The sequence below is a fragment of the Podarcis filfolensis genome (assembly GCF_964270895.1).
Source record: "Podarcis filfolensis genome assembly, chromosome: 2".
Lineage (NCBI taxonomy): Eukaryota > Metazoa > Chordata > Lepidosauria > Squamata > Lacertidae > Podarcis > Podarcis filfolensis.
The window spans coordinates 81,207,464-81,220,900 of NC_139605.1; the positions used below are offsets into that span (position 1 = coordinate 81,207,464).

The following is a 13,437-nucleotide window of genomic DNA, read 5'->3' on the forward strand; positions in this document are numbered from 1 at the left end:
ACTGATGTGTCCTATGGGAGCAGGAGCCTTATTCAGCAGTCTCCATAAAAGCGCTACTCTGCTTAGCGGAACACCCTGGCCCGCGCGAGACTACGCGCGCATCGCCTCGGAATGCACTAGCCTTCTAATTTTATGAATGACTCTATTCATTCAGCCCCTCCCACCTTTCCAAAGCCCCTCCCCTGGAATGTTTGGAAGTGCGCCACCGTTGCTATTGGCCGGCGAGGAGGTTCCTATTGGCTCCCAGCCCCGTAGGTGGGAGGGGCCCCGGGGAAATATAAATACAGAAACAACGTAGTTGCTTTGTAGGTACTGAAAGTTGCGCAAAAAGGGGTGTGCGGAGAGCTTACAGAGCCGAAGGATCCTGGGCACAATTTTGCAGCTGCTCTGCGATCCACTGGCTGTCTCCTCCGGATCGCCCGAGAGTTAGTTTCTCGAGTCGTTTTATTTTATTTTATTTCATCTCCTTTGGTGTTTTTGCTCCCTTTCTAGCGTCTCCTCCCATCCGACTGCAATGAGACAGGCTGTCCTGTTTAGCTCTGCTTTCCTGCTCTGTATCTCCCTGGTGAGTAGCTCTTGCTTAGCCACCTCATTTTCTTCCGCTTAGGCAAGTGAAACGTGCGCGCAAGGTTGTTGACGATGACAACAGGCAGGGGTGACCAAGCACCAGGCAGCGAGAATCATTTGGGGAGGGGGCGTTTCATCAAATGCTAGCGAGCTCTTGCTAAACTCTGGATTCCAGTTTCTTGCTGCCCCCCCGGCCCCCTCTGCTGGCTCTCCCGGCGGATCCCGGGCTCACCAACGTGACTGCGCTCGCGGAACCGCATTTATACACACGCGTCCCGGTCGGTTGCGGTGGGGATTGATCCTGGGAGGTGTTCTGTGCCTCGAAGCGGTGCGGAATCGGACCGGTGTGTGAGAGACTTTCTAATGCTTAAATCTGGCGAGCCTGTCCAGAGTGGACGAGCTCAGGAATAGAACCTTACCGAGCATTAAGGTGAGTTTTTTTAATTTCCGCCCCTGTGGACTCCTGGGAGCTGCAACTCCGCCGCCGCTTTAGCCCCGGTGCCTCTGTGGCGGGGCTGCTTTGATGGTGGTGGCAGGGATTTTATTACGGAGATTTATTTGGGATGGAGGGGACGGGCACGTTGGTAGGGGAGGCCGAGAATGCCGGGACTCCGTGGCATGTAGCGCCATCTAGGAAACTATTTTGGTGTGGCCTTTAAAATAAATACATAGCAGGCGGCCAGGCGAAGGTTAAGATCCGCGCGTCCCCAAAGATCCCACAAGCGCCGCAAGCTGTAAGAGAGGAGGAGGGTCCTGATCCGGAGCTTCAGCGCCCCAACTTGCCTGCGGAGTGCTCCTCTCGGCCAGCTTCCGCCTTTCCTACCTCCCTGGGGTAGTTCAGTCGGTAGAGCAGTAGATTTTTCATCTCAGGGTCATGGATTTGAGCCCCCTGTTGGGCAAAAAGGATCCCTGCATTGCAGGGGGTTGGACTAGATGACTCTGGTGGTCCCTTCCAGTTCTAGGATTCCTCTCTTGTTGCAGGTGGCCTCCCGCTGCCCCGCCACGTGCCGATGCCCCCCTGGCGGCCCACCTCGCTGCCCCCCCGGAATCAGCCTGGTGCTGGACGACTGCGGCTGCTGCCAAGTGTGCGCCCGGCAGCTCAACGAGGACTGCGACCAGCTCTCGCCCTGCGATCCCCACAAGGGCCTGGAGTGCAATTTTGGGGCCGACCCCTTGGCGAATCGGGGCATCTGTTGGGGTAAGAGAGGCGAAAGGACGGAGCGGAGGAGGGCTTCGACCTTTCTATAGCTGTTTGTTTGTGGGGCTGGCTGGAGTCATGATTTATCAGTGATCGTAAAATGATAACTTTTGAAATCGTTTTGTAAACCTAACTTGCACTGTGAATGAAACACAGTATGATGCTGCTGCTGCTACTACTACTACTAAATAGATTTTTTTAATTTTAAGTTTCTATCTGGTTTGTAAATGATTTAAATGAATGAATCAATTTATTTCGGTCACTGAACAGAGTGCATGCTTTAAATAAATACAAAATAAACCATACTTCCTGATACTTAATCCTGTTGATGGTCATGATGATAATTTCAATTGAGTGTTTTTGTGCTTGCTGGTTACCTTTTTTCTTTTTTTTGTATTTTATGTGAACTCTGCAAGAAAGTGCTTTGAAATCATTACTGCGATTTTAAGTTGATTTTGTACCCAGTGTGCTGGGTGTTGACCAGCAACCAACTATGTTGGGCAGTGGCATGTTATGTACTAAACTGGCACCTAATCACAAACTGGCACATAATTTAATGAAGGAGGAAGGAGCAAGGGCTTTTCCTCCAGCCTAGTCAGGCACGTTCTCTGTTGGGGCTAGACTAGGAAAGGATTTCCTGTTGATGTAAATATTCTCCTTTGGCAATCATATCAGGGAGGACTGGTCCCCGTGTCCCAGGTGTGTTTTCTTTTAAGAGGATCAAAGTCCGGAAGGGTTGGGCAGAGCCACCGTGAGGGCTGGTGAAGGTAATTTGCAGATGTAGCAAAATACGTTGTCTCTTATCCAACCTCCCTCTAGTGACGGATGTAGTTGTGGAATCCATCGTGGCATTGCCATGACGATAGAAAGGCTAATGGAAATTGTGTGTGAAGAGGCACAAAACATTGGACAGGAGTGTGTGTGGAGACAGTTGCGCAAATATTTTTGTTCCTGAAGCATTTTGAGAAAGCCAGTCTCTTGATCAAGGGTTTCCTTCAGTGCTTCTTGGAAAATTTGCTTGGGGCAACTTCTGTTGCTGGTCACCTAAGTAAGGCGAGAGTTGCCCCAAGCAAAATATTTGTGCAGCTTTTTCATGCTTGTTTCTTCCTATGAATGTTTTTTATCCTCCCTCTCTCTGTGCTTGCTTTAAAATGGCATGAGCTCAGGAGTTGGAGAGAAGTGACTTTGTAATCCAGCCTTCACCAAGCTAGTGCCCTCCAGATGTTTTGAAGCACAGCTCCCATCAGCACCAGCTGTAGTCTGGAACATCTGCCAGATTGGAGATGACTGGTGTGGCCTTACAAACACATAAGGGGTGAAATAGATATCTGAGGGCAGCTGGGCAACGATGAGACGCTTGAGTTATGGCTCCGCTTGGTAGAGGGTGAACCTCTGTTGCTCCCCTCCTCTATCTTCTCTCATGGATGTGGTGAGCATTTTTTTCAGGGTCAGCCAGCCACTCACTCTTTCTTTCCCAGTAGGATAGAAAACCAGGTTTGCAGACTAGGAGGAGGGGAGTTCCTTGGCAGTTTCTACACCAGGTATTTTGCTCCCTTCTAGGTAGCAGGTTGGGATGCAGGTGGCGCTGTGGGTTAAACCACAGAGCCAAGACTTGCCGATCAGAAGGTCGGCGGTTCGAATCCCCGCGACGGGGTGAGTTCCCGTTGCTCGGTCCCTGCTCCTGCCAACCTAGCAGTTTGAAAGCACGTCATAGTGCAAGTAGCTAAATAGGTACCGCTCTGGCAGGAAGGTAAACGGCGTTTCCATGCGCTGCTCTGGTTCGCCAGAAGTGGCTCAGTCATGCTGGCCACATGACCCGGAAGCTGTATGCGGCTCTCTCGGCCAACAAAGCGAGATGAGCGCCACAACCCCAGAGTCGATCATGACTGGACCTAATGGTCAGGGGTCCTTTTACCTTTAGGTAGCAGGTTTATGATGCTCACACAAGAGGACACTTGCTTTCGGAAACATTGAAGGTCCTAGTAGATCTGTATTAGTGTTCATCTTGTGGCTCCACGTATGCAAGCTACATGTTACCTTTCTCTTTCTCTGAGCTGGGAGGTGATGCTGGAGGGCAACACTGTTCCCATGAGAAAGCATGCTTTCCCCACTCCTTCCTCGAGACTACTTCAATTCTGTACATTTACCAGGGTCACGGTTGTGTCTGGGACCACCCGTTTCCCTGTATGTCTGAGCACTGCCCCTTGCTGGAAAGTGTGAGAAGTAAGATCTTCGTTCAGGAGCACACATGCTAAGAAGAGAGCAAGGAGCAAGTGAAAAGTTGTCTAAATAGTTGCAGGGGAGTGAGGCGAAGGGTGCATCTCTGTGGGCCAGGGGGAAGCACACTGCATGTAGCAGGAGGCTCTCCAGGCGTGGCTCAGGCCTTTGCAACCCGATCTCGGTCCATGTGAGCTCTTCGCATCCTGTTTTCACATGGCTATTTAAAGCTCCAAACACTCTCTTCTTGTTGACGTGGCCCCTAAAAACCTAGTTCTGCAGAGGAGTGTATTTCTCTTACTTACGACGCTGGCAGGTTAAGTCCTGCTCTGCTTTTCACATCCACAGACTCCAGGGATGAGGCTTGCTGTTATGTAGCTCACTCCCAGGTTGGCCTGAAGTTGCGGATGAGTAGAGGGAAGCAGGAAGTGATCTCAGAGTTCTCCCCCACCCTATCACCTCTTGGCTATTTTTTAAAATTATCTGGTCTTCCATCATTGATCTGTGGTAACCATGGATGCCAATCCCTAACTAGGCACCAGTTTAGGTGAATGGAAGATTTTGTGTTGCTGGGATGAATGTCAGGGACTATTTACCCTTTGGCACTTATTTCAAACGATCTCTGAAACTGTTGTCCCCGTGCAATTCCATGATGACTTCTTGAAACCGATCCAGATGCCTGTAGCTGGGTCCTCTCTTACAGGGACCTTACAGTCAGCATCACTTTTTCATTTTTAATCCAACTTCTGAAACTGAATAACACATACCTTTCTACCTCCTCAGCAAAGCAAGAAGGCCGGACCTGCGAATACAACGGCCGCATCTACCAGAACGGGGAGAATTTCCAGCCCAGCTGCAAACACCAGTGCACTTGCATCGACGGGGCTGTGGGTTGCCAGCCGCTCTGCCCGCTAGAGCTGCCCCTGGCCTCCCTGGGCTGCCCCAGCCCCAAACTCCTGAAGGTGCCCGGCCAGTGCTGCAAGAAGTTTGTGTGCAGCAAAGGACCCAAGAAGTACGGAGGGGTCACCTTTGAGTACAACGCCAATGGCGACTCCAGTGACAACGAGCTCATCTACGTGGGCAAAGGCGGACACTGGAAAAACCTACCAGGTGAGGGCTGAGGGGTGCAGTCAGAGCTGTTTTGACTGGAGGAGCAGGAATGTTATTCAGCTTCTGCCTGTATTTATACCGAAAGGCTTGTGGCACCTTAAAGACCTAACACACCTGTTGTGGCATAAGCTTTCATGGACTACAGCAGGGATGGGGAGGCTCAGGCCCTAGGGCTGAATAAGTCCTGCCCCCACTCCCTTGGGACTTCCCCTAGGCCACACCCTCTCACCGAGCGCACCCCCTATCCCCAGGCAACACCACTGCTTTGCTAGCCTGGCTTTGCACGCTTCCTGAGCCTTCTTGGCAGGCTGGTGTGTGTCTCTGAAAATGCCTCAAGCTTGCATGTGTGGACCGAGAGGAGCGTGTGAGCAAGTCTAGAAACTAGTGTGCTGTCTGAATTAAATTTTGCACTGATTGCTCGGCTCCCTTTGCCTCGTGCCCCACCCACCCCTGACTTGTGAACGCTTGAAGGTTGTTCAGTTGGGAATGCGGTCTTCCTGCTAATGCCTGACGAGACTGGAGTCCACCTGGAAGGGTTTCTTTTGCAACAACAGACTAACATGGCTGCTCCTTTGGAAATCCTTAGAATGGAAGTCATCCCTTTATACTGGATGTTTTCCATCGTATTAAGTCACTCTAATGCTTGCATAGGAATAGAGAGTCTGCGTGGGGATAGTCTTGGGCACTATATTTGTGGTTCTTGCTAAATTTGGTGTGCATCACAATTTAAACAATTGCTTTGGGGACCTGAATATCGGTAGTTATGAGGTGATATATGGCTGTAGGGATTCTCCACCTCCCCAGCTTAGAACGATAGGCACTCTTGGACCAAAAATACCTGCTTTATGAGCTGTGCAGCAGTGTGTTGCATCTGCCCCGTGGGAAATGGAGGAGCAAAGTAAGATGAAGCTTCCATCCATTGCTAGTGAGACTGCATCTGTCAGAGGCATTCCCTTGTAGGATGATGTACTGTAGGATGTCATACCAGGATGTATGTTAGCAGGCCGCATTGCAAGGCTTAAGTCATCTGCTTACTGTGTGGCATTGCTCTTTGATGACAAGCTGCTCCTTAAACTGCTTTGGGACACCATCTCACCCATGAAACCTCCTTGCACTATCAATTTCTAGGTCCGTTTCTCACACAAGCTAGTGGCGATGTAGCTACCTTCTCTGTTGACAGCAATCTAGTGGCTTTGCTACTAACTCCAGTTGGAATCCTGAAATTTCCTCCTGCCTCCAAGTATCTTAGTGTCTTCACTTCCTACTACTTGGGCCTCATGCGGTCTGGGCACCAAGGCACTGAGGGAAAGGTTGCGCCTTGAGAAGAAGTGCATAAGATGCAGCTGGCCAAGTTTATAACCGTTTTGCTCCAAGGGCAGGAAATGGAAAGCTGGCACTGTGTTGTGTGGAAGCGGCATCTAAACAGGGTGGAGACACAGAACATAAATAGGGGTAAGAGTGGGACTCGGCCTTTGCCCTTTCAGGATCTATATCTGATGCTCCCGAGGGGCAGGAAATGTGATCCTTCACTTGCATTTGCTTTGGTTCCCAGTTGCTATTTCGGCTAAGCATGGCAGTGGCTGCATAAGAGAGGGACCGAAAAGCATTAAATCTGTCTGAGAGGGATCGTTCACACAATCTCCTGTATCACTCTTGCTCCCAAGTGATGGTTGGTCGGGATGCCACTACTCCTGCATATTTTGTTTTGTGGTTTCATGGCAAAAGAGGAATGCAGGCATTTCCTTCCCAGAAGACAAGAGTTTGCACCTACTGGGAATTTATTCTACAGGTGCCAGTTTAGTCTAAATGGAGTTGATGGGTTCTTAGTTGCCAGAGTCCCGAACAGCCTCCACATCCCCCCTCCACACCCTCTTCCCTCCATTTCCCCCCTACAAACTCATTTCCCATGTTTCCTACCCAACATGTGGCCTTGCCTCTTTCTGTAGTTGCCATTTTGAATGGTGTGGCTGCCATGGAGGCTTACGAAGAATCCTGCTGAGTCATCTTGACTCAGCATGATGGCCAGCTAGATGCCTCTGGGAAGCTCATCTACAGGACAAGGAGACAACTGCCTTCTGCTGTTGTCCATCAATGCCTGCCTTCCATTTGTGGAAGATACAGGGAACCTGTGGCTCCCCAGGTGCTGCTGGACTCCAACTCCCATCATTCCCAGCCAGCATGGCCAGTAGCTGGGGATGATTGGAACTGTAGTCTAGTAACATCCAGAGAACAGAACAGACGTGTTCCACATCTCTTAAGGAACTTAATCCCTTTCAATCTCATTTTATGCTTGGCCAGTGGGTGTAGCTGCTGGCAGTACATCGCTCACCGTTCCCTTTGGGTTCAGAATGACAGTGCAGTAACTGGGCTTCCCTTCTCTTCCCCAGCATGGAGGCCATTCTTCCAAAGCCACGTGGCAAAGCAACAGCACAAGTGCTTGGCTCAGACTACGGACTGGTCGCCATGCTCCAAGAGCTGCGGCTTCGGCATCTCCACCCGCGTCACCAGCGACAACCCAAAGTGCAAACTGATCAAAGAGACCCGGCTGTGTCAGATCAGGCCTTGCGGGAAACCTGATTTTTCCAAACTAAAGGTGAGGGTTGGGAAGGCGGGAAGAGGGCGAGCAGGGAATAGGGGAGGGCACTGCTTACCACAGAAGCCCAGCATCTGGGACACGAGAGCTGAGTCTGCCTGCACTTCCAACCGTTCAAAATGGCAAGTTTTGGAGAATGGGAGAGCCTAACGGGAGGGATTAGGGCCCAAGATGGTGAGATGTTCTGCTCCAGGCTTACATTACAGGAATGGTGTAAGGGGTGTGTGTGCTTGTTTACTAGAAAGAATAGCTCAGCTGGGTACAGCGTGGTGCTGATAATGCCAGGGTTGCAGGTTTGATCCCCCATATGTGACAGCTGCATATTCCTGCAACTGTCCCATATTCCCTTCCAACTCTACAATTATATTAGTCTATTCCATGACTCTAGGTTCTCCAGCTGTATGCTTTGCATGCATACAGCTTTCCTGGGCCGTATTATTTTGCACAGTGCAAATACTTTCCTCTCCTCTTTTCAGAAGGGCAAGAAGTGCTTGCGGACACACAAAGTGCGTGAGCCCGTGAGGTTCAGCTACGCCGGCTGCAAGAGCCCACGCCGTTACCAGCCAAGCTACTGCGGGTCCTGCTTGGATGGCCGCTGCTGTGTCCCTCTGCGCACTCGCACCCTGAGCGTGCCCTTCCATTGCCCGGATGGGAGCTCCTTCTCCAAGAACGTCATGATGATCCACACTTGCCAGTGCGGCCCGGCTCATTGCCCGCTCCTCAGCGAACCTGCCATGGGGCCCCGGTACCAGCTCAATGGGGATATTCACAAATTCCTGGAGTGATGGAGCCCGCTACCCTCAAGAACCGAGTCGACCCATCTCCAGTGACTCTGGATCACCCCTATGGACTTGAGGTCCCTCTGCCTGATGTCAGGAGAAAACAGGACATCCTAAACCTGCCCTGCTTCCATGAATGCAAATGCGACTAAAATTAGGAAAGGCAACATGGATTTTGGAGGTGCACTAGTTCCTCAGTATATGGGCTGATTACATTGTGCTGTGCCTGGGAGTCTGGAGATCTAGCGATTTGAGGAATGGATCTCATGTCGCTGGGTTCAGTCTCTCCATTCAGCCCAGCCAGGCTCAGGCTGGAACTGGGCCTTGGGCAACAAAATGGGAGAGTCAAACAAAGAGATCTCCCCATTGCAGCCACCTTTAGGGCTCCACAGTCCATGCTTTTGGTCACAGTGCTGGAAGGAAGGAGGAAGCACAGCCCTTGCGCACTAGGGATAGCTGTAAATTCTCTGGTTTGATTTGCCAAATCCCAAGATGGACAGCTCTGATATCCTCAAGGTCCTTTGACTGGAAAGAGCAGAGGAGAACGCAAGGCAGATAACCCACAGCTGGACTGGATTGGGGTGAGGGCGAGTCAGATCTGCCCTGGATGCCTCCCTAAGATCCTATGGTCCTTTTTAGATTGAAATCTGGCAATGCAACCTCAAGACAGCCCCACAAATAATGAATTAGGATGAGTTTCGGTACAGAGTTCAAATTAATGGTCAGTAGAGGAGGGCATGGTGGAGTGGCAGTGCTCACCTGACCTCCAGGCAACTGAGCTGCTACTATGGGTGGAGGGACAAGGCAGTGGGGAGGTCACCATGGTGCAAATGCAGAGGCAGACCTGCACTCCTGGTGTGTTTGCACTGCGCTGACCTCCTCGCTGCCTCACTCCTCCCCTTCCAGGTAAGCAGAAGCAACTCAGCTACCCAGAGGTCAGGTGATTGCTGCCACTCTACCATGCTGACTGTTGCTGCTGATGCTGTTGCTTTTTTAACCCTGTGAATTATTGAGAAAATGACCAAACAAGGGCTGACCTGCTTCCCCTTCATTGCCTGCTGTTTGCACCTGTGCTTCTAATTCCTTCCTTGTCTGCCTCAGTTGGAAACCTTTGCTTCCCAGTCTGTCCTCCTTTGAACCGAAGGGCTGCCTTGCCTCCTGCTCACAGCGCACCCTGGTGGTGAGATGGTTTCCTGGAGAGAGAGAAACCGGTTGGCAACGACAGTGCGGAAAGCGAAGGGCATATCCGTGCACATTTGGCTTCTTTCTCCAGTTTGTGCTGCTTCCCAGCTCATCCTTCTGCATGTTGCCAAACTGTTATTCAAACTTGGATTGGGGGGAATATTTTTTTAAAAATTAAAATGTGGGGAAAATCAGAGTAGCACACACATTGAAGACTGGAAACAGCCCCCCCCCAAAAAAGAGGGAGGGCTGAGAATTGAAGGAGATTTTCTTTGTTATTTCAAAAGCCAGCAGACCCTGTTTATCCAGATGTGATGGTAGCAAAAGGGAAACACTTTCTTAAATCACTTTCTTCCTTTGAAAATCAGCATCTGCCTCCAGACTAAGACATGTTGATTTCCGGAACGGTCATTTGTAAAAGGCAATCCCCCATTTGGGGAGACTCTCCTCTCCAGCAAATCTGTTGCACCATGGCTAAGCTTAAAGAGCATCTCCTCCTAGATTTATTGAAGCACTTTTTAATAATAATAATTAATCATGTTCCCTATATGTTCCTGGTGAGCAGCAACAGGGATCGTCAGAGAATGGGGCAATGTTGGAACAGATATTAAACTGTTAAGTCTTTCTTGTCCTGTTGAGGAAAACTATATTTATGAGCGCAGCAAAGTAGGCTTTGCTACAAATAAGGAGATTTTATTTTATTTACCTTTTTTTGCATAAATATTATAGCTTCAACGCTGGTTTGGAGTGTCGGCTATTTAGCTTCATAATGAAGCCTTCCTTGCTTTGCATCTTGTAAGCAGAGCTTTGATTCCACTCTCCCTCTTGGATCTTAAAAGTTGCTAGAATGAAATGTCTGTCATTTCATTCTGGTGTTTGTGCCTCTTTCTGTCTTCTTGGAGGTTTTGGTGTAGGAAAATCATGACACTGCCCTTGCAAAAGGGCTTGATATAAAATGTTCAAGGGGTGTGTGATAGGTAACCTTGGTTGCTTTCCATTTCTACAGCCATCGCCCCTGAACTCCATTCTTCCCAATGTAGGAGGAAATCGGATTTGCAGGACCTGACCTTAGTTGGAACTGAGGGGCTCTTGTTATTTTCAAAATGTATTCTTGGGCTCTCAGTTATGATTTTAAGGCTACAATCCTAGGCACATTTTCTTTGGCTCACTGAATTGAGTCTTACTTCTAAGTAAACATGTACAAGCCTTCTTCATGAGATACTAGTGACCATATTTATCACATCCTCATTATTAGTAGCTGACATATATTTATTGTTTAAGAACCAGTTGTGCCAAATGTCTTAATGGTTTCTTTTTACAGGTGAACCAATTTAGTAGATATGGGGAATGCACTAGGTTTTATATAGTTCACCTTCAGTGTTGCTTTAAACAGTCTCAGCCCACTGCCATTCTACCATTTTTACCAGACACTTCAATGGAGCAATAGAAGACCATGCATATACATATTACATCTGACTAAGACTGAATGGTGGGAGGCAGGGTTTCAAATACTATAGGGCAGAGGTTTTCAACCTTTTTGAGTCCACGGCTTCCTTGATCAACTACATTCTTTCTGCAGCTCCCCTGTGGGGCTCAGGAGCCCAGTTATGTCACCCCTTGCCTGCAGAGCTGGCAGCCTCTCATCCTTGTTCAAACACCCTCCCTTGTGGAGGGCTCCCTCAGCCTCCTCTCCTCTCCCCATGGGAGTCCTCTGGGCAGCTGCTGCTGCTGTCTCTGGTCTCTGAGCTGCCCCCCTCCCCCAAAGAGAGGTGCCTCCCAGAGGCACCATTTGCCTGTGGAGCTTATAGCCTGGGCTGCTGCAACAAACAGCTGTGCAAGCCTTTGAGAGGCAGAGACACAAGAGGGCATCAGAGGAGGGAGGGAAGGAAGGAAAGAGGGGCAGAGGCCAGTGTTGCCTGTGGCACCCCTGACCATCATTCAAGGCACCCCAGGGTACCATGGCACACTGGTTGAAAACCACTGCTATAGGAAATCAACATGAGTTGATTTACTCATGTAAATGGGAACAGTGGCGGATCTTGGTGTCTCAAATTTAAGCCGTCAGGATCCACCAGCTCCCCACCTCTGGCGCCATCGAACCGGTTGTGCTCTCCTAGATCTGCTTTTGATAGGAGTGCTGATCTGAAAACATTCAAACCAAATTCACCAAAGGTGGATGCTAAATGCTATCCACTCCAATAACTTTACAAGAATATAAATACAAAACATGATGAAAATCACCAGCATACGACATCCCCTGAAGATATTTGGATTCTAATGGGTCCCAAAATGAATAGGTTAGCAATATGTCATTATTTTGCAAGGGGGTGGAATAAGAAATATGCCATTAATGCTCACGTTAACAGAAAGATGGTAAGATACAGATGATGCTAGCATTGTTCTGCACTGGTTAAATCTCATTTTAAGGATACTAATGAACGCCAGAAGCTTCTATACACAGAGTCAGACCACTTGGCCTTGTATTTGCTAGCCGGACTGACACCAGCTGTCCTGGGTTTCAGAGAGGAGTTCGTAACTCTGCAACAAGCTTCAAGACCTGGAAAGAGACTTACCTTGGGTCACAGTGCCTGTAGGGCAGGAGAGGGGATCTTACAGCAGTGTGACTTTACTGCCATCTAGAGGCCACCTTCTCTGTAAAAGCCAGGTTGGCTGCCTGAACCATGCATGGAATGTGGTTTTTAGAGTAAGAGATCAAAACCTCTTGCTTTTAGACCAGCTTTTACAAATAGGAGAGGGGTAAAGTAGCTATGTCTCCTCAAACAATGACAATCCAATTCTTGTCTTCTGGAATTAGCATATTCATTGACTATGTCACACAAAATCCGTGAGAAGTGTCACCTTTGGGGTTATGGATTTTCTGTTTTTAAATGTTAAAAAGAGGTATCTTATGGGGCCAGAACCAGCAACCAGATCTCTAAAAGATGTCATGAAAATACGCTAATAATAATAATGGTTCATTGTATCCACTGCAGCACAAGTCCATTGAAACTGGGGATGGGACAGGATGAGGATGGGTTAGGAGGGTAGAGTTCATTTTTCTGGTTTCCAGCAATGGCTTGCTCCCTGCTCAGGCCTAGAAGTCTCTCCATTATGATGTTGTACACCACCCTAATCTCCCCGTGACACTTACCCAGGGTTCGGTTTCCTTGGAGTGTGGCACAGCGGAGGCTACTTAGTACTTGGATTTTAATACATAGTTTAATTGGATTTTAATACATAGTTTAATTGGATTTTAATACATAATTGGAGGCTACTTGGTACAGCAGAAGTACTTGGATCAGTGCATTTATGATATATAGTTGATTTACACTTCTATATAACCCGAGCCTACAATGGAGGGGTTCACAATGGAGGGGTTCACAGCATTGACACCCCAAAAGGGTCTTGCTTCTCCCATAGCCGCAGCCTTGGATTGCAAGAGAAATCAGGCATCACTCTGACCCTCTGCCTTGCCAGCCTGCTGCCTTGCTTCCATCTTCTAACTCACATAACTTCACTCTCAGCTCTGACCCTCATCTCACTAACTTCCAGCCAGTGGAGGGAGGAGACCCACCCATTTGCCCTCTGGTGCTGAGCCACTTCTGTTCCATCGGTAGCCCAGTACCTAGTCTGTCACCTCACCAGGAAGCTAGCCTAGCTTTTCCAGGAATGAGAATCCTTGATTAGATTTCAACACTTGCAGGGGCCAGGGGTTAGAAGGGCCTCAGTATACAGCCTACCTCCTTCCAAAACTCTTAACGCTATGCAACTTAGCAAACACAAGAGAGAGC

At 49.1% G+C, this 13,437-nt stretch overlaps 1 protein-coding gene across 1 annotated transcript; it reads left to right on the forward strand.

Moving 5' to 3' along the window:
- Positions 1 to 303: 303 nt before the first annotated feature.
- LOC310756270 (CCN family member 1-like) lies at positions 304 to 10,863 on the forward strand. Its single transcript, XM_083599990.1, has 5 exons — positions 304 to 565; positions 1,549 to 1,765; positions 4,766 to 5,092; positions 7,480 to 7,685; positions 8,162 to 10,863. Exons 1-5 carry the CDS (start codon positions 515 to 517, stop codon positions 8,468 to 8,470), a joined length of 1,110 nt encoding a protein of 369 aa, XP_083456116.1. The 5' UTR covers positions 304 to 514; the 3' UTR covers positions 8,471 to 10,863.
- The last annotated feature ends 2,574 nt before the right edge of the window (positions 10,864 to 13,437 follow it).

Excerpts from the sequence above, each read along its gene's own strand:
- LOC310756270 (XM_083599990.1), top strand. The coding sequence starts at position 515 with ATGAGACAGGCTGTCCTGTTTAGCTCTGCTTTCCTGCTCTGTATCTCC. Across the intron at positions 566-1,548 it reads TCCTGCTCTGTATCTCCCTG|GTGGCCTCCCGCTGCCCCGC; the intron begins GTGAGTAGCTCT and ends CTCTTGTTGCAG. Across the intron at positions 7,686-8,161 it reads CTGATTTTTCCAAACTAAAG|AAGGGCAAGAAGTGCTTGCG; the intron begins GTGAGGGTTGGG and ends TCCTCTTTTCAG.